This window comes from Cibotium barometz, chromosome 55, assembly GCF_041138505.1.
Source record: "Cibotium barometz isolate CiBa-2024 chromosome 55, ASM4113850v1, whole genome shotgun sequence".
In the NCBI taxonomy this organism is placed as follows: Eukaryota; Viridiplantae; Streptophyta; class Polypodiopsida; order Cyatheales; family Cibotiaceae; genus Cibotium; species Cibotium barometz.
Window position 1 is genome coordinate 7791830 of NC_141100.1, and position 21355 is coordinate 7813184.

Sequence of the window (21355 nt, forward strand, 5' to 3'; positions counted from 1 at the left end):
GCATCATTCTACATATGGCAAACATATGCATGACACACACATGCATTCGCAAACAATATGCTCCTCAAAATGCTCTACCTACTCCAAAGTAACAGTCTAAGGGCTGCTCGCAAGCCTTACACCCATGGGCATCCCGCAGGACCCACGACTGATGGTAAAACATGAGCATATGAAAGCATTCAATGCATCCAAACACTACATCCACTAAGTACTTTCCACATATGTCTCATGGCCATCCCGCAGGAGTTACACCCATGAACATAATAAAGCACTTGATGTATCATACCAACATACATGCAGCACATGACACAATGCAGAGTATTTCCCAATGTATTCTCAATGGTACCAGGATCCAATGGCACCAGAATACAAAAATACCTCTACCTCAAAAAGTGTATGCATACATGCACAAATAAAGTTTGATCCATATTTCCATGAACCAAACCAACTCTAGGACTGCTCGCAAGACTTATGCCCTCCATAGAGTTATCCATAGTTGCAGTTAGAGTTCCAGGTGCGCGCGACTGTGAACCTTACTCAACCACCATCTCCTGTGACTAGTACACAATATCATAGAAGTCCCATAAGCAGATGTACTGTCAGCCTCAGTACCTTCGGGTGAATACAAAGATGTCACCAAGCGACTCCTAGATAACAACTGAGCCTGTCTGTAACAAGGGAGCGGAGGTGCTACCCCCCTCTTGAGCATCAGGCAATGCTCCAGACCTATGCTCTGCTGAACCTGAATGAGCCGTAACAAGAGTGGACTCCAACTCATAGGCATCAAGATAAAGCTGCAACTCCTGAGGTGAATCTGCTAAGTCACCCTCCTCCATCCACTTCGCATCCATCAGTGAACCTCCTCCATCCACTTCGTATCCATCAGTGAACAGCTCTTGAACTTCACAGGATAGCGACGGGAAACCTTACTCTGTACCTTTCTTTCCTTATGTGCCAGTATATGCTCAGGAATAAGAACCTCGTCAAGTTCCTCCACTTCCATCTGAGCCTCATCTGATACATCCTCAAGCACCCAAAACCTGCTTGCACTCCACCCAAGTGGTAAGCACGAGTCCTCGATGAAGCATAGTAGATCACCACTAACATAGAAAGAAACTGTCTTCCGAACCCATGAAGCCTCTATGAAGATACCACCGGTGACAAACTGTCGAAAACCATAGCCTTCAACGCATGCACCATAACACTTCAACTGCTTCTTGTTCCTGGCCGACTACTTCTTGTCCTTGGTGTCTTTTCTCCTGAACTTCATCTTTTGCTCTTGCTCTTTACCTCATATAGGCAAAGACACAATCCTGCACTGTGTCCTGCACTTCCTTTTCACTTTCCTCATGTTGAAGCTTTTGATGTGACTCTCATGAGACAACCACGAGCTCACCCCCTTAGGAAAGTTGGCGATTGTCCCGACCAAAGCAACCACGGACTCGCCTCCTTGAGAAAGTCGACGATGTGTCCCGGCAACGGAACCTTGTAAACCGGCCTTCAGAAACCAAAGGGCGGTGGAATAAACATTTGCACAGAAAACACTTCAACACCATGGAGGACCTAGAAAAGGAAAACAAACAGGGGGAGCTAGAGTGCTCCTGCAAAAAGTACACGGACACCGATTGGCCCCAAATCGCAGTGGCGCCCCTTGCGGTATTTCTTTAATTGATTATAAGAGCTTTGATTACAATATAAGGCTGGCAACTCAGCCGTCCCAGTAGAACTCCTGAAGCCTGCAAAGAACCTGCATCTGGCTTCTAATCCACACGGCATCCACAAACAAGTCCAGCCATTGTTCACATCGAAAGACTCTTCTCACATTGAGTCTGCATACAGAAGCTTTCTCCCAAGATCAAGGCTGCCACAACCATCCATAGCCTCTCACACTATGAACAGCATCACACCCTGACCAACCAGTGCTCCTGTATCACAACACAGACTCCCAAACTGTCTCTCAAAAGAGTATCACAGCACAGCATACCATACAGTCGACACACCTGTACCAACCCTCTCTACCTTCCAAGGGTACTATCCATCTCTGTCATGGATTCCCTGTCCCCTGTCTTGTCAGTAGCAAGGCTGTACCAAACATGTGTCCATTCCTGTACCCTTTGCCTGCATGTGACCTATCTCCTGGAGAAACCCAAAAACATGTTTCCTCGAGAAAACCTACGACCTGTTTCCACATGAAAACCCTTAGGCCTGTTTCCCTTTGAAGCTTATGTCCTGTTTCCATACATCAAGTTGCCTGTTCCCTCATGAAACATCTGGCAACATAAAGATGCCCATAGCTGTAGGTCCCTCTGTTCCTTTCTAGCAGGAAGAAAACAATCTGCTCCATGAGCACGCAGCCATGCGAGCTTGCATCACTCCCATGCCAAGAAACATAACCAAAAGACCTGTGCCTGTAGCCAAAAACCCAAGCACATAGCTGAATTTGCATCCAAGCAAAAACAGCCCATAAACTGTCCCAAAACAGTCCTGAATCAAAGCATAGAAAGGCTGAAAGTTCCATCAGTTGAACGCCATCGACATGATGTCTATGTTCATGGAAAAACAGCCCTTGTCCACCTTTGTGTCAAGAGAAAACCAACTCTTGTCTACTCTTCAGCAGAGGGAGAGAGAGAGAGAGAGAGAGAGAGAGAAAGGAGGCCTGTGTCTCTGTTCTGAAGTACAGCACAGCAGCCAGCCCTTTAGTCTCCAAAAAGCAAAAGGGGAAGGAGGGATTCAGTAGGCGCCTGGTTCTGTCCTGCCCGTACAGCTGTCCGTACAGCTGCCACGTGGACTGTACCTGCAGGTGTACCTGACTGCGCCGTCTATACTTGCAGCAGCCTGCCCTGCACCGCCAGTACCTGCACCACCTGAATCTGCACCTGCAGCCTGTCCTGCCACGTGGGCTGTACCTGCAGACAGCAGCTGTACACTACCTGCACAGGCCCATCCATACGCAGCCAGCATGCAGTCCCCCTCTCCCCAGAAAAGCACACGCTTCCTCTTCAGATTGATGAGCAGCCCTCCTCAGCGAAAAAGCACAAGCGCCTGCTGTAGGGATGGGCGCCTCTTTTGCCTGCTAGCCCTCCTTTTACCCAAAAAGCACACGTGGCCCCAAATATAGCATAAGGGCCACGTTTTCTTTAATAAAGGGCTTAATAAATGATTTTAAAGGTTTTTAAACCTTCAAAGCTAAAATTCCTTTGCCCCCTTTCACACATGGGGTTATCCACACATGGGCTTCCATCTTCACTCCCACCTGATGCCATTTCACACTGTCCACCATGTCCCCGTGCACATCTTCATCTTGTCCAGAGAAAAACACAGGGTCATGACAAATCCACTTTAATACTTCAAACTTTAGAGAGATATGAGAGAGAGAGATGAGAACTAAACACTGTATGGGTTCCCGAATTACCCACTGAAGGGCCCCCTATCCCGTTACTGAGATAGTATTTGCTTTATTATCTTTAAAGAGATTGACGGTGTGATTGACGATAAGCCAAATGCGAGACCTTTGAAGACCAAGTGTTGGGCTGAACTGTACACTGCTGTAGAAGCACCAAAGATGTCCAATCTCGAGCCTATGCACTCTTCCCAATGGTATGAGGGAGGGATGCAAAGCTAGGGCTGAGAGAGGGGCTGTTTGGGACTGTTCTAGACTATATATGAATGTTGTAAATGAATGAGAATGCTGCGTTTTACCTTCACCAAGTGGCTATAGCAAAACCATGAATGAATGAATGAATGAATGAATGCTGAAAACTGCATGGATGCAGAAAACGCAAGGATTACTGATGGCTGAATGCTGTGAACTGATGGCTGAATGCTGAGAACTGATGCGTTTGCTGTAGGAGGGCTGAATGCACAAGCGTTGATGCTCCTCTTGTTGAAGGATGCTACGCTTCTCCAAAACACATGGATCTGAGGTGGATGCAAGGCTGAATGGTATGCGCCTGAATGCTCCTTGACTGAATTATGAGATGAATGAGGGAATGGGTCAAGCCCTCCTATTTATACTAGCTATATAGCCAGTCGGTTGGCACTAGCTGTTGGCCGACTGCTCCATAAACATTAAATGCTTAATGATGTGAGTATAAATGCTGAAAATGATAGGAAAAATACCAGAAAAATCTTGGATAATTCCTAGATGCTATCCGAGGTTCCTGCAATGGTCTAGATGCTATGCATGAATGATGTGCAATATGCAGGATGCTTTCTGATGCAAACCCTAAGGTTTCTACTGACTGTATATGCATGAATGCGTCTCTTTAAGTGGGTTAAGGGACTTAGAGTGACTGTGGTTGAGAATGACCTACGTAGCTCGTGCCTGACTTATCCTGGACTGAGGATATACAATGGGGTCATGGCATACGACAAATATCATCCTACTGGGTTCTAATAATGTACAGATGTTACATTGCTGATGATGAGCCAGTTTGTCACCATACACTACAGTGCAGAGTGCATGTGACAACTATGCTCCTATCCCTCGAAGGATGGTTGGTTTTCAGCCTCTGGAAGCCTCTAGAAGTCTCCCACACATATAGTGGATGGTTAGATTGCGCTTCGGAAAGGAAGTGCTTTTTCTTGCTATGGCGAGCTACGACGAAGAGAGAGAACGACAACCTTGGGACCAAAGTGTACCAGGCAGTCCATCTAGGGCTTCAGGCATGAGTGTCTTAGAGATGTTTCGAGAGATGATGCGAGCAATCGCAGAATAGGATACCAAATTTGAAGAGGAGAAGGCGCAGATCTTGGCCCTAGAAGAGCGCACCCATTCTCTAGCTCCTCGTTTTTTGTCTCCTCTCTCTCTCCTTCCGTTTCCCAGATTCGAGATCCTCTACAAAATGACCCTTTTGCGAGGTCACGACCATAGCCAAGTACTATGCTCGAGGCACATATGCATGCATTGGAGATTTGACAGATGGAAGACCGTGTGGTAGTAGCCCGTGCTGCTGCACAAGATGACTTTTCCCGAGAAAATGAACTTCAGTAAGTATAATGGTAAACTCGACCCCACAACTTTGTATTCCTGGTTGCATCAATTTGAAGCTTATTTTACCACAACTAGAAAAAGTGATAGTGACAGAGTGATCTTGGCTAGTTGGTAATTGGAAGGTGAGGCCATTCCTTGGTGGACCCAGTGGGCTCATGCCCACACCAGATTACGTATGGCAGCTTATGTTTGGGACAAGTTTGTTCTCGACCTTAAGCGGCGGTTTCTACTACCCCATTACCTTGAGCGACTCGAAGACGAGTTTAGTGGAGTGCGTTAAAATGCGCAAACAGTCCTTCAGTTTGCCAATAAAATTTCAAACTTATGTTTGCAGCAAGGGCAGTTCCTTTATGGCTTGGACACGCAAATCCAATTGGAGGTGCGTATGTTTAGGCCAGCCACCTTCGAAGACGCACTCTTGCTTGCACAGAGTGCTGAAATGAAGCACAATGGCGGAAAGTCCAAGATTTCCCAACCTGCTACTCCCAAGGCTAATGTCTCGGGGGGGAAAGGCCAAAACCCGACGGGGTCTTCCCCAGGATAGAGCACGAGATCCTCTAGCTCGAAGAACTCGACGAATGCGCTCAAGCTTACTCCAGACCAGAAAACTCAAGCAGGCAAGAGAGGTGGTAAATTGAGGGCTGAGGAGACAGCTTAGTACAAGAGGGAAGGTAGGTGCTTCTTTTGTCAAACAAAAGGGCACTTCTAGGGAGTGCCCTAAGAAGACTACCACTCCACAAACAACCACCCCAGCCTCCACGGCTTCAGTGGTGAGCCCAGCTTCCACACGGACCCCAGCGGCGACTGCCTCTAGTTCTTCGGATCCTAGTGCTTCGGTTGGAGCAATCATTAAACGGGAGCTCGAAGATAAGCAGAAGGGCGCCCATGACCAGGAGTATGAGCGCAACGAATTGCTCAAGACCTTTGGCTACATAGATGGCCAGAGAGTCGTCGTCTTGTTTAACAGCGGCAGTATGGAGGATGTGGTCACGGAAGTGGCTGTTCGGCGAGCCTGTTTCATCTTGACTTTGGTGGACAAGAAAGTTGAGGGATTTAGCACAAACATGACGATAAGCATCAAGTTTGAAGCTTAGAGTGCTAGGTTAGTCATTCAGGGCGTAGAGTTTGTCCGCGATTTTATGGTTGCCCCTCTTGTAGGAGCAGATATAATTTTGGGCATTCAGTGGTTTCACAAGTTCCAGTCAGATATCAAGTGGGACAAGCACACTTTCGTGATTGATCAGAATGTGTCCAAAGTCCCAGTGACCATAACGTGTGAGCCAGGAATCCTGAACTTTCCTCTCATAAGCCATTTACAGGCTAAAAGAGAAATCAAGAAAGGCACACAGTGTGCGATGATTTACATCCAGACTGCGCAGACAATGGCCAGGGCTTCAGAGAAGTACCAGGTCCTCCATGACAAGTTCCATAATATTTTTCTTCGCCCCGTCCAGATCGGAGGACCACAGAATAGACGTCCTCCTAGGCTCGGATCCCCCAAGCAAGTTTCCATACCGCCTTTCCAAGGCAATGGAATCGGGTTAGACTGCCAACTCCAAGAACTGTTGCAATTTGGCTTCATACGTCCCAATGTGTTGCCATTTGCATCTCCGATCCTGTTTGTCAAGAAGAAGGATGGGTCTTCTCGATTGTGTGTCGATTATCGTGCACTCAATAAGTTGACTATCAAGAGTTGGTTTCCGATGCCTCGAATAGATTACATTCTCGAGAGGCTAAATGGGTCCAAGGTGTTCTCGAAACTCGACTTGAAGAGCGGGTACCACCAGGTGAGGATTGTTGAGGGAGACATCCCCAAGACAACCTTTTGTACGAAACAGGCCTACTATGAGTTTGTGGTCATGCCTTTTGCCTTTTACCTAGTCCCATTCAACCGCATGATGATGCGTGTGTTTAGGGACTTAATAGGAAAGTGTGTGCTCATTTTTTGGGACGACATACTAGTATTTTTAGCTAGCGTTGAGCAGCATGACATTGATGTGGAGAAAGTCCTGAAGTTGCTGGAAAGCAACGAGCTCTATGTCAATGAGAAGAAGTCGGAATTTTATTGTTCGAGATTTACTACCTTGGATACATTATCGGCGGCCATCACCGTTGGACAGCCACCTTGCATATTATTTGCAGCCTCTTCTTCTTTTTTCCCACCCACTCTCCCTTCACAAGACCTTGTGAACCCTTGAGATGGCAGACTTGCTTGAGATGGTTGAGAAGCACGTGAAGATCCCAACACTCCCCACGTTCCCGGTGGACCGACAGTTGGACGGGAACAACTACGGCCGGAGTTGGTAGACGGGGAGTTACCCTCTATATGGAAGGAACGGGAGAAAGTGTCCCAAGCGAAATAACGGGAAGAGTGCTGATTCTTCGGCTTTAGCTGCAAAGACACTAGCCTTTGTGCACTTGGAGATTTTGGACACAGATGCTTCATCTTCTTCGAGCGAGGAGGCAGTTGGCTTCACCGCTAGGAATACTTGGGAGTGGATTCTTGATAATGGTGCTTCCAAGCGCATGACTCCTTCTCGTGATTTCTTATAGAATCTTAAACGATGGCACTTTTGGTTTGGCCACTGCGTCGAGCTTTTCGGGACCCGATGGTGTTTGGCTTACCAAATGTTGGCAGCAGGCAGGGACGTTGTAGTTCTTGCATTCGTGGTAAGCAGCATAGGGAAGCTTTTCCGAAGTAGGCTTCCAGGCGGGCTTTGAAACCTTTGGAGTTAGTACACACTAACTTGTGTGGACCTATGTAGATGCCATCTTTGGGAGGTTCTTTGTATTTTATGCTGCTTGTTGATGATTGTAGCAGATTCACTTGGGTTTATTTCCTTTCCCAGAAGGACCAAGCTTTTGCTCAGTTCAAGGAGTGGCATGTGATGGTGGAGAAAGAGTCTGGCTTGCAGATAAAGACTCTTAGGGCTGACAAAGGAGAAGAGTTTTCTTCCAATGCATTTGTGCGATTTTGTGTGGAACATGGTATCAAGCGGGAGCTAGCCATTACAGGTTCGCCTTTAGAGAATGGAGTAGTTGAGCGTAAGAACAGGACCGTGGTGGAGATGGCAAGGACGATGTTGGAGCATTGTGATCTTCCTCGTCCTATGGTCTTAAGCAGACTCCCAAGGCTTGGAATCAGAAGATTGATTCCTTCTTTCTACGGACTGGATTTTAGAGATCAGTTTGCAGATCCTAACTTGTATCTCTTTCAGGAACGTAGCATGGTCACGTTGATCATCCTTTATGTGGATGACCTCATTCTCACTGGCGGTCATGTGGAGCACATTGCAGTGACGAAGGCTACCTTGCCAAAGGAGATTGAGATGACCGATTTAGGCTTACTTCACTTCTTTTTGGGATTGGAGATCTGGCAGACCGAGAGGGGGTTCTTTATCTCTCAGCAGCGGTATGTCCATGAGTTGCTTGAGGCCTTTGGGATGGAGAACTGCAAGCCTATCACATCACCGATGGACCCGAACATGAAGCTTACAGTGAATGATCCTTGTGAGCCAGTTGATGCCTCTCTGTACCGGAAGCTGGTTGGTTCATTGATCTGGTTGTTGAACACCAGATTGGACTTGAGCTTTCTTGTGGGGCTGTTGAGCTCGTTTATGCAGACGCCGTTGAAGTCTCATTGGGATGCAAGATTGCGGATCTTGCAGTATCTGCAGGGTATGAAGGATCTTGGACTCTTCTACAACACTGGAGGTGAAACGAAGGACCGAGTTCGACTCCAAGGTTGGAGTGACTCAGATTGGGGAGGAGATCTAGACACGAGGAGATCTACATCAGGCTACAGTTTTACCCTCGGCTCAAGAGCTGTTTCATGGAGCAGCAAGAGGCAGCCAACTATTGCCTTGTCGTCTACAGAGGCAGAGTACCGGACTACTTGTGGTGCTGCTTGCAAGGTTGTGTGGCTGCGCGGAGGTTGCTTGGCGAGATTGGGTTTCCACAGAAGGAGCCCACGGTCATCCAGTGCGATAACCAGAGCTGTATCGCTATTGCTCAGAACCCGGTCTTCTATGCCCGGACCAAGCACGTAGAGATACAATATCACTTTGTTCATGAGAAGATCTTGGCTGGTGACATCTTGCTTCTTTATTGTTTGACGGAGAACAATGCGGCGGACCTCTTCACGAAGTCTCTACCTCAAGCTATGCTCCGGCGGCACTCCAACTCACTAGAGTTGGTTCCACATCCAGGACCTGAGAGGGGGTGTTAGCAGTCATCTCTTGTTTGTACACTATACAGGGCCTCTGTTGTGGTTGTGCCTGCCCGTTTTAGTGTTTTCCCATTTTTCCTCACTCTCCATGCATTTTTCTATTGTTCCCTGAGGTGTGGAGGGTTGTCGGCTGTCCCCAGAAGCTGGCCGACTGCATGCTCAGGTACCCGACCTGTCCAGGTGTCCTGGCCGACTTTAGACACTTGGCCGACTTGCTTGTTTTCTGGTCGGGGGCTGCCCATAGGCTGGTCGTGAGCATTGGCTTAAGTCGGCCTGTTTTAGGCTGGCCGACTTAGGGCCATATAAAATCGCCCCCTTTCCCCCACACTTCTCATATTGTATTCAGGGATTTTCTTTGGTGTATATAGCTGAGTTACACAACTTCTCTCTCTCTCTTTCATCTGCGTTTTGCTCTCTATAGCAGTTGTCTTCATTTTTGCTATGCATTCTGACAGATCTTGTGGACCCTCCACGAGCTGCTCCGGCCCTACCTCGCCCAAGAGGAGTTACCTCGGACCGAGCCTCCGCACTCCAGCGTGCCCGACGCCCCCGGCCCCCAAGCCGTCGGCCACGATCACCTTATCAGATCGAGATCTAGGACATGCTCCACTGCCATCGAGCTACCTTTCCACATGACATAGCTAAGGGAGGCCTCTCGACCATACTCATTAGCCCCATGCTTGATATTTTGGAGAGTGGTATACTATCTACTCGGAGTTGATGCTGCTCTCATGTTTCTATGTTCTTAGTATTCCATGATGAGTTTCCATGGACGGTTTTGTATCACCCTAGTGAGATAGCTGTGTGTATGTTTTCTTTCTATTTTATTTTCCATTCCATGATGAGATATGCCATGGACATTATTGTATCACTTTGGTCTCATAGGCCCATTGGGTCTTTAGTAGACACATAATATATCTTTCTTTCTTTCTTCTACTCTCTCTCTCTCTCTATAGTTGCTGCTTCCGGATGCTCCCTACTGATGTATTGTAGGGCTGGATACTTACCTTCAGTTCTTTCTTTTCTTTTCCAGACAGTGTATCAGATGTCACATGGTTGTAACTTTGGTCTCATAGGTCACTTTGGCCTTTTGAAGACGTTAATATAACATTTCATTTCATTTCATTTCATCTATGCTATTGATACATTGGCACCATTTCTTGCTCATCTCTTCAACAGAGCTCTGTCAGAGGGGTTTCCGGCTGAGTGGACGATGCACACTATTGTGCCGATCCATAAAGCGGGAGATGTACTAGACCCCGGGAACTACAGGAGCATCATGATTGGCCATATATTGGCCAAACTATACGGGGCAGTTTTGGAGGGAGAGCTGAGCACTCATGCAGAGGTTGGGGGATTGAGAGCAGCAGGCCAGGCAGGCTTCCGTCGAGCCTTCTCGACCATCGACCACATTTTTACATTGAGGTGCCTGATTGATCAGGCCAAGGCACGGAGGCAACGGCTCTATTGTTGCTTTGTGGATTTCCGCAAGGCATTTGATACTGTGCCCAGAGAGCGCCTCTTTCGGCGACTACAGACACTAGGCATACCTTCAGACATGATGTGGGGCATATACAGGCTATATGAGCAGGTCTTTGGGAGAGTCCGATGCCGAGGAGGCTTGTCCGACACAGTTGCTAGCACCATTGGTGTGAAGCAGGGGTGCCCGCTCTCCCCCACGCTCTTTGGGCTCTATATTGATGAGGTGGTCGATTACATCACACAGGGAGGAGGCTCTGGGGTTGAGCTATCAGGTATTACTGTCCATGTTATGCTTTATGCTGATGACATCGTCTTGGTATCCGACACGCAGGTTGGGCTTCAAAGACACCTTGTGGCTCTTGATGACTTTTGCGCACAGCAGGGGCTCACAGTGAACCTTGGGAAAACCAAGGTTATGATCTTCCACACTTCACCCACAGTCAGGAGCCACACTACTCTCACATTAGCAGGAGGGCGGGTCGAGGTGGTGAGCTCTTATGTTTACCTTGGCATCACATTTACTAGCTCAGCTGGACGCTTCTCCATGGCTCAGGCAGTCCGAGACAGAGTGACCCGGGGATATGCAGCTCTTGCTGGCCTTGAGCATCAGTGTCATCAGGCACATTTTCAGGAACCCCGCACGAAGGGGTGGCTCTTTGATACATTAGTGACACCAGCCTTGATGTATGCAGCAGCGGTTTGGGCACCAGGGCTTGCAGCCTCCACATGGGTACAGCTGGAGAGACCACGGATCTTGATGCTCTCGAGGATGATACGCAGCAAACCATCCGTCCCGCACGACATTGTTCGAGCTGAGTTTGCTGCACCACCTATGGCAGTGGAGGCATTGTTCCAGACGATCTCCTTTATATACAGGATGAGGGAGATGCCCATGGAGAGATTATCCCGCCGAGCTTTTGAGGCATCCAGACAGCTGGCCGAGGCTGGACACACTGGACCTTGGTATGCACAGATGCTACAGTGGTTCTCACATCATGGTATAGACATTGAGCGGTTGCCACCTTTTCAGTATGATCAATCTGCTCCACGGGGTTACCTCTCTCTCAATGAGAGGAACAGAGTGATGAGACAGGACATATGGCAGCACTACATATAGGAGACATGGACAGCACCAAAGAGCCCACTACCACTGAAGATGCTGTATTACATAGACCACTTTATGAGCACCTCAGGGGGTGGGTTTATACATCGACCGCGGTACATGGATATATACATGCCACACAGCTCTTGCGTTGCTATTGGACAGCTACGAGTCTCATCACATCAGCTAGAGATAGAGGCTGGGAGAGCGGCACGGGTTCCTAGAGCTGAGCGGATATGCAGATTGTGCTGCGAGGAGGTGGAGACTGAGGATCACTTTGTATGTAGATGTAGAGCCCACCAGGGGGTTAGAGATAGATATGCAGGATTGTTTGAGGAGCACTCTTCACTACATCAGTTGATGGAGGCCTCGGACCAGCGACAGCTTGGCGGACTACTACTAGAGCTTCATAGTTCGAGAGAGAGACTCCTCCAGACACCCGCTCCCACTAGGGGTGGGAGACAGTCCCAGCTCACAGATTTCTTCCAGAGAGCTATGCCAGTGCCAGCTGATGTACCACGTGGGGTGACCGCACAGAGAGCAGAGGAATTGAGAGCCAGGAGGAGACCTAGACAGATTGGACATAGAGCACCCCGACTCCGTCACCGAGAGATAGCAGCTATCCGAATGAGACACCAGATGGAGACACAGGAGAGGCTAGCTCGCTTTCATTCAGACTCAGGGTACATGTTCATGCCATTCACAGCCTCAGCATCGGTGATGTATGATATCTTATATCCCTCTTATGGCACTGGATGGAGTTAGACATAGATCTGCATAGCATGCTTGAACTACCCCTTCAGCATATAGAGATGCATCTTGCCTTAGCACTCCATCCACATCCCCACCCCCCTTATATTGTTTGTATATGGGCTCCACCGATCCATGATGATTCACAGTTGTATCCAGACACATGCACACTTTTTCTTTTGTTTCTTTTCTTCCGATGACCGGAAGAACACAGTTGTATTATTATTTTTTTTGTCTCATAGGCCGACTTTGGCCTCTCATAGACGTTAATATATCTTTCTTTCTTTCTTTCTTTCTTTCTCTCTATTTTTTGCACATCTACTTCAATTTTGTGCATTATTTTCGGTGTGAAAGATTGCTGAATTCTGAGCATTGAAGCTATTTCAGCAACTATCACATGAGCAAGTCGTGTAGCAATTAATGCTACGGTCGACCAGCTTTGTAGCCAGCCGACCAGCATCATAACATCATATAAATAGCATCGATTCCATCTCATCATTCAAGAAAAAGCGATTCAGCCCTCAGTCTTTGGGAGCATCATCACTTGGAGCATATAAGCATTCATCATCTCATAAAACGCATCATCAGCATTCAGCTCAAGGAAGAAGCGCTTCAGCCCTCGCGTTTCTCATCTCATCATTCAAGAAAAAGCGATTCAGCCCTCAGCCTTTGGGAGCATCATCGCTTGGAGCATACAAGCATTCATCATCTCATAAAACGCATCATCAGCATTCAGCTCAAGGAAGAAGCGCTTCGGCCCTTGCGTTTCTCAGCCTACAACAGATTTCAGCATTCATCCACTTCATCATTTGCTCCGGCCATCAAGGTGAAGGTAAACGCATCATATATACACATTTATATTGCATATTCACAACTAGAACAGTCCCAAAGCAGCCCATCTCTCAGCCACAGTTTGTAGCCTTCCTATAGCCCCTTGGAAGAGTGCATTGGCCTTGAGATCAGACATCATTGGTGCTTCTACAATCGTGTACAGTTCAGCTCAACTCTTGGTCTTTCGAAGGTCTTGTGTTTGGCTTATCTAGAGTCCCAAGTTAGTCATACAGTCATTCTCTTCAAAGTAATAAAGCAAATACTCCTAGCAATAGGAGGGGGCCCTTCAGTGGGTATTTTTTTGGGATTTTTCCCAGCCTTTCTGGCATTTTCCAGTCGGCCATGTCCAGTAGCTCCAGTCGGCTTGTTTTGCAGCGTGGGCCAGCCTTCCCCTACTATAAATAGTGGGTGCTGGCCTCTCTTTTCTCATTCAGTCTTGTACATATTTTTCTCCCTCACTTATGAGACTTGTAATGTCTCTTGCTTGGGTCTGTTTTGCTTCAGTATATTCAGCATAGTTCTCTCCATATCTCTCTCTCTCTTGCACTCTCTGTTCAGCACATTCTAGTGCCACTCTGCTTACACTCTGTGCACTCTTTCATGGTATCATCGCTCCCGGTTTAGCAACCTCTTTGCTGCCCCAGATTCAGCCCTGTTTTCAGCACCCTCTCCTTTGCGTTTTTCTCTCAGATCTGCAGCCCTTTGCTGCTGCGTTTTCTGGACAGCACCTGCTGGTCACTTCTCTTCCAGATTGGCTTCACCAATTGCAGCCATCAGGTATTTTCTGATCAGCGTTTTCTTTCCACGTGGAGATTGGACATAGGCGGCCTGTTTTTCTTCAGGTTAGCAGCCTTCTGTGCTGCGTTTTCCTCTCCAGTGTGCTCTCCCCTTTGCAGCGGGGGTCTCTGGTGTTGTAGGCTTTGGTGGCACTCTTGGTACCTATGGAGGACACTTCTTCTTCAGAGTTTGTGCATTTTTTTGAGATTGAGCCCAAGCTTTTGTGATGGCTGCACGGACTTCTCTTCATATGTTTGCTGAGTCTGCAAAGTTGGATGGTTCCAACTACACCCTATGGAAGGTGAAGGTGAAATCGGCCTTGCGTGGCGTGGATCTTTGGGATTGGCTTGTTACACCGGCCAATGTCACCCCTCCCACCCTTGCTTCTAGTGGTGCGACTCAGGCACATATTGATATTTGGCAGTCGAATGATCGACAGGTTTTCTCCTTTCTGATGTTGAACTGTCAGGATTCTGTTCTCTCTCATGTGCGTGCAGCAGATGCTGCACATGAAGTTTGCAAGGCTTTTGCAGATCTCTATGAGATTAAGTCTCCGGGTCGGATTTTGGCGTTGGAAAATCAACTTATGAACTTATTTGTTTCTGCCTTTCCATCTTTATCTGCTTTCATCTCGAAGATGAAAGTGTCAGAATATGCAGCGGAAATGATAACCAAACTTGGGTAGACAAGAGCAAGTAGACTGCAGAAAATAAACAGCACAAGAAACACAGAGAGATAGGTGTGTAAACTCTTCTCTATACACAAGATCCCGCAGAAAACTGAATGAGGAAGCGGTGGGGGCAAGGGGCCTATTTATATGCCCCTATGAGAGCAGTCGGCCAGCACTGAAAGGCCTCCACAACTGCATGTGCAGTTGGCCAGCAAAGAAAATGTCCACGACTGCATGTATGCAGTCGGTCAGCAGTCCAGTAGCCCACGAATGATCTGTGAGCAGTCGGCCAGCCACAGGACTGCATTTGGGACAGTCGGCCAGCCCTGAAGTGCTCCTGCCAACCTCTGGCATCCCTCCCCACCACTGGAAAAAATGGAAAAGGATAGGGAAAAATACGGGGAGTGATGAAAAATGATAAAACACCTTATACAGGGCGGGCACACCCACAACAGAGGCCCTGGTGTATAAATATAGACAAGAGATGACTTCTAACACCCCCTCTCAGCTCTTGGCTGTGAAACCAACCCAAGGGAGCTGGAGTGCCGCCTGAGCGTAGCCTGAGGTAGAGACTTCGTGAAGAGGTCCGCCGCATTGTCCTCCGTCGAACAATAAAGTAGCAAGATGTCACCAGCCAAGATCTTCTCACGTACAAAGTGATACTGTATCTCTATATGCTTGGTCCGGGCATGGAAAACCGGGTTCCGAGCAATAGCTATACAACTCTGGTTATCGCACTGGATGACTGTGGGCTCTCTCTGTTGAAACCCAATCTCGCCAAGCAGCCTCCACAGCCATACAACCTCACAAGCAGCACCACAAGTAGCCCGGTACTCTGCCTCTGTCGAAGAAAGGGCAATAGTTGGCTGCCTCTTGCTGCTTCAAGAAATTGCTCCTAAGCCGAGGGTAAAACTGTATCCTGAAGTAGATCTCCTCATGTCTGGATCTCCTCCCCAATCTAAGTCACTCCAACCTTGGAGCCTGACTCCATTCCCTCCTGTGTAAAAGAGTCCCAGATCCTTCGTACTCTGCAAATACTGCAAGATCCGCAATCCTGCGTCCCAATGAGACTTCAATGGCGTCTGCATAAAAGAGCTCAACAGCCCCACGGAGAAGCTCAAGTCCAATCTGGTGTTCAGCAACCAGATCAATGAACCAACCAACTTCCTGTACTGCAAGGCATCAACTGGCTCACAAGGATCAGTAACGGTTAACTTTGTGTTCGGGTCTATCGGCGAAGTAATAGGCTTGCAGTTCTCCATCCCAAAGACCTCAAGCAACTCATGAACATACCGCTGCTGAGAGACGAAAAACCCCCTCTGGGTCTGCCAGATCTCCAGTCCCAAAAGGAAGTGGAGTAAGCCTAAGTCGGTCATCTCAAACTCCTTTGACAAGGCAGCCTTCGTCACTCCAATGTGCTCCACATGACCGCCAGTAAGAATGAGATCATCCACATAAAGGATGATAAGCGTGACCATGCCGCGTTCCCGAAAGAGATACAGGTTCGGATCTACAACCGATCTCTGAAATCCAGTCCGAATAAAGAAGGAATCAATCTTCTGATTCCAAGCCCTAGGAGCCTGCTTAAGACCATACAAGGCCTTACGTAGCCTGTAAACCATCCCTTCAGATCCTGGAACAATAAAGCCTGGAGGCTGCTCAACATACACCTCCTCCTGCAGGTCACCATTAAGGAACGTAGATTTTACATCCATTTGATACACGGGCCACCTCTGAGAAGAAGCAAGGGCAAGAACGGTCCGAATCGTGGACATCCGCATTGTCGGTGCAAAGGTATCCTCGTAGTCGATGCCTGGCTGCTGAGCATAACCTTTAGCCACAAGTCTGGCTTTGTGTTTGTCCACCGACCCATCAGACGCATATTTGGTCTTAAAGAGCCATTTGATACCAATGACTGACCGCTTCGACGGCCTCGGTACCAACTCCCAAGTGTGGTTCTTCTCGATGGCATCAAGTTCCACCTGCATGGCTTTCCTCCAAGTATCCTGTGAAAGGGCTTTCTTTACGGAAGTGGGCTCTTTGTCCCGCATGATACGAGACATCAAAGCATAGTTCACTTGAAGAAGCTCCGCTGTGTTGCTTTTATCTCGGACTCTATGTGATCTTTGAGGGCCGTCCTCTGTGGTCCACTCGGAGGGTAGCTCCGCCACACACCTGACTCCCGAAGGGTGTCCAACAACCACCTAGGTACTCGAACAGATCGTGGAGCCTCGTGTGATGGCGGGGGCTCTATTCCAGCTGCGGGCTCAACCTCCTGTGATGACTGAGGTGGATCAACTGGAATGATAGTCTGGGAATCATCATCAGACTCCTCTGGATCTCCAAGAAGTGGCGGCTCCTCGACAGTGGAAACTGGAACATGCTCGTCAAAGACCACATCCCGGCTGACAACAATCTCGTTCCTGTCTGGATCATACAACTTGTATCCCTTGGAAAGAGAGTTATACCCCACAAATACAAGCTTGCGGGACTTGGAGTCAAGCTTCCCCCTCTGCTTCTTCGGAATATGTACATACGCTCACTCCCAAAGACACGGAAGTGCGAGACATCAGGTTTCCTGCCAAAGTATGCCTCAAATGGAGTCATATGGGGTACTGAAGTCGTTGGAGATCGGTTGAGGGTATGGACAGCCGTTGCCACAGCCTCTCCCCAAAGTGGACGAGGAAGATCACGATGCTCCAGCATGGTCCTCGCCATCTCCACCACAGTCCTGTTCTTACGTTCAACAACTCCATTCTCCGAAGGCGATCTAGTATTGGCCAGTTCCCTTTTGATGCCATGATCTGCACAAAATCTGAGAAATACAGTCGAGGAGAATTCACCTCCTTTATCAGCCCTAAGAGTCTTAACCTGAAATCCAGACTCTTTTTCCACCATCACGTGCCAATCCTTGAACCATGCAAAAGCTTGGTCCTTCTGGGAAAGAAAGTAGACCCACGTGAATCTGGTACAATCATCAACAAGTAGCATAAAGTAGAGAGGTCCTCCCAAAGATGGTATCTGCTGAGGTCCACACAAGTCAGTGTGAATCAACTCCAATGGTTTCGAAGCCCGCCTGGAAGCCTGCTTCGGAAAGGATTCCCTGTGCTGCTTACCACGTATACAAGAACTGCAACGCCCTTGCCTGCTACCAACATCTGGCAAGCCAACCACCATCTGGTCCCGGAAAGCTCGCCTCAATGCATCCACATTTAAGTGGCCAAAACGAAAGTGCCACAAAACTCCGACCTGAGAACCTGTCAATGAGGAGAGTGCAGAGAGCTTGTAGATACCATTCTCCACACCGCCTTCCCAAACAACCTGGCCAGTCTCACGGTCCCTTAGAGCAACTGAATGCTCCTCAAATTCCACCCGAAAGCCACTCTTGCATACCTCATGCACTGACAGAAGATGAAAACCCAGAGCAGGGACATAAAGAACACGGGAAGCATGCTTGCCCCCCTTGCCGTCGGGAATAATCTCCATCGGGCCCTCACTATGTATCGGAATAGTGGAGTTGTCGCCAATAAAGATGTGACCTGACTGCCGTTTCAGATCTAGAAAAAAATCATGGGGTGGAGTCATGTGCCTGGAAGCACCACTGTCAAGAATCCATTCCCGGGTATCCTTCGCGGTGAAGCCAACTGCCTCCTCGCTCGAAGATGATGAAGCATCGGAGTCCACCATCTCTAAGTGCACAAATGCCGGAGTCTTTGTAGCTGAGGCTGAGGAATCAGCACTCTTCCCTGTCCGCTTAGGGCACTTCCTCCAGTAGTGGCCTTTCTCGCCTCCACAATCATTACAGGATCTTTCGGCCTTCAGCTTCTCTCGTTCTGAATCAGGCTTCTTCTCAAAAGACTTCTCCGGTGAAGCCTTCCCTTTGCCCTTATTGTTATTCCGGCCTGGCGACCGTTGGCCAGTTAAGGCCTCCGAACCTCCGCTGTGAGGAGGGTTCGTGAAACGTTCCTCCTGGTCCAAGACCATTGGCACAAGCTCCTCCCAGGTTATGGTGCTGAGCCTGCCACTCGTAATCAACGAGGAATAGAAAGCCGAATACTGAGCAGGCAAGTGGGAAAGCAAAGTGATGGCCATGTCTTCAGATGATATCTCTTTCCCAGCTTGTAGGACTTCCTGCTGAAGGGCCTGCAGCTTGTTAATGTGTTCCCGCATCGTCAAGGACTTTGCAGGGTTTTCATAACCCGCATCTACACTTCCAAGGAGATCCGTTTCATGGGTGATACCCTGTTATACAAAGAAGCCAAGTGCTCCCATATGCCTCTCGCCAGTGTCATGTGCTTCACATGATTGATCACTTGTGGTGTGCAATTGAGGAAAATAAACGACCGGACCCTGGCGTTGGCACGATCCCACGTGTGTGCCTGTGCCTCTCGGTCCTTCCTCGTCGACAGTAACTCCCCTTCCTCAGCTTCCGGCCATGGAACCCCGATGATGATAAAATCAGCAAGGTCATATGACTCCAACACCGACTCCATCATGACCTTCCAGATGCCGTAATTGGACCCATCCAACTGACGATCCACTGGGAACGTGGGGAGAGTCGGAATCTTCACGTGCTTCTCAGCCATCTCTAGTAAATCTGCCATCGTTGGGAGTAACCTGAAAAGGGTGGGTAGGTGGGGAAAAAAAACTGAAAACCTGCAAGTGGCTGTCCAGCACCTTAGCCCGCCTTCCTCTTGCACCTTCTCTTCCCAAACAGTCCAAAACAGTCCACCAATCAGCAGCCTAATGCTCCCCCTCTTGCTCAGAAAAACTCCCAAGATCTATCTCGAGCCTAGGGCTCTGATATCATGTCAGAATATGCAGCGGAAATGATAACCAAACTTGGGTAGACAAGAGCAAGTAGACTGCAGAAAATAAACAGCACAAGAAACAGAGAGAGATAGGTGTGTAAACTCTTCTCTATACACGAGATCCCGCAGAAAACTGAATGAGGAAGTGGTGGGGGCAAGGGGCCTATTTATATGCCCCTATGAGAGCAGTCGGCCAGCACTGAAAGGCCTCCACGACTGCATGTGCAGTCGGCCAGCAGAGAAAATGTCCACGACTGCATGTATCCAGTCGGCCAACAGTCCAGTAGCCCACGAATGATCTGTGAGCAGTCGGCCAGCCACAGGACTGCAGTTGGGACAGTCGGCCAGCCCTGAAGTGCTCCTGCCAACCTTTGGCATCCCTCCACACCACTGGAAAAAATGGAAAAAAATAGGGAAAAATACGGGGAGTGAGGAAAAATGATAAAACACCTTATACAGGGCGGGCACACCCACAACAGAGGCCCTGGTGTATAAATATAGACAGGAGATGACTTCTAACAGAAAGATCTCCGGAACGAGCTTGCTGTTTGTGGCAAGGACATCTCCACAGAGGACATGGCTATTCGGCTGCTCTCCAAACTTCCAGAGAGGTTTGATGCATACTTTCAGTCTCTTGTTTCTTCTCCTCGTCCTGTTCTAGTTACTTGGAAGTCCTCCCCTCCGTTATGCAGATTGAGTCTCGCTTTGAGGACCGGAGTGGCACCTCTGGTGGCCCTGATGGAGCTTTGGCAGCATGAGATAAAGGGAAGAATCAACAAAAGAAAGGAAAAGGGGGTTCTGACAAGAACTCTAAGGATTTCGACAAGACAACAAATCTTCAAAGAATAAGGACGTTGAATGTCATTATTGTGGCAAGAAGGGTCACAAGTCACCCCAATGTCACAAGAAGAAGCGTGATGAAGCAGCAAAGAACTCTTCCTCAACGGCAGTGTCTCAACCCAAGAAGGATGATGGCATTCTTCTCTTAGCAGGTACTCGGCGTATACTTGCTGTCACGTAGGCTGTAATGCCTGTGACCGACGGCAGACCGGATGGCCATGTCCGGGGTTCAGTGTGAGAGGACGCCCATGCGGAGTCATGGGCGGCGAGGCTAGTGTGGACGGCAGGCCACACACTATATAGCCTGGGGGATGAGGGGCAATCCTCATTCTTCCTCTATGGCTGGGTGGTGAGCCAGAGGCCGTCCCCTCCTGTGGTAATGCCCGTAGCGGCGTTACGGGAATGTAACACTTGCTCTTGTGACTTCTCAGCCACGGTCTTGGATTGTTGATAGCGGTGCCTGCTCATATGACACCCCATCGAGATTGGTTCGAGGACTTCACTGCCAGATCAGGCGAGAGATCACTCTGGGGGATTCTTCTTTTGTGCCAGTTCATGGTCATGGCACTATCCCCATCTTCCGTTTTGACGCGGACAAGAGGTACTTCTCTGACGTTCTGTATATTCCAGATTTGGCTTTTAACCTTTTGTCAGTGAGTGCTCTTACAGCTCAGGGTGCAGAGGTGAGATTACCATTCGTGATGATAAGGCGACTGGTAGCATCTTGGCTCAGGGAGTCCAAGATAGTGGTCTCTACAAGTTGACCGCTCTGCTTTCTTTTGGTGCTTCTGCTGCTCTTTGGCATGCTAGGTTTGGCCATTTGAGCTATCAGCTTCTGTAGCAAGCTTCGAAGGATGGGTTGGTTGAGGGA

At 48.6% G+C, this 21355-nt stretch overlaps 1 protein-coding gene across 2 annotated transcripts in view; it reads left to right on the forward strand.

Annotated features, from left to right (window-relative positions):
* The window catches only part of LOC147607321 (uncharacterized), a 72152-nt gene that overhangs the window by 13017 nt on the left and 37780 nt on the right, over positions 1-21355 (forward strand). Inside the window, exon 2 of one of the 2 annotated variants that reach the window (XM_086790414.1) lies at positions 3849-3954. The exons of the other annotated variant lie outside the window; for it this stretch is intronic. Within the exon in view, the coding sequence (XP_086646540.1) occupies positions 3849-3922 (74 nt within the window). The 3' untranslated portion in view covers positions 3923-3954. Of the gene's footprint in view, positions 1-3848; positions 3955-21355 lie in introns of those variants that run through there. 2 annotated transcript variants of the gene reach the window in all.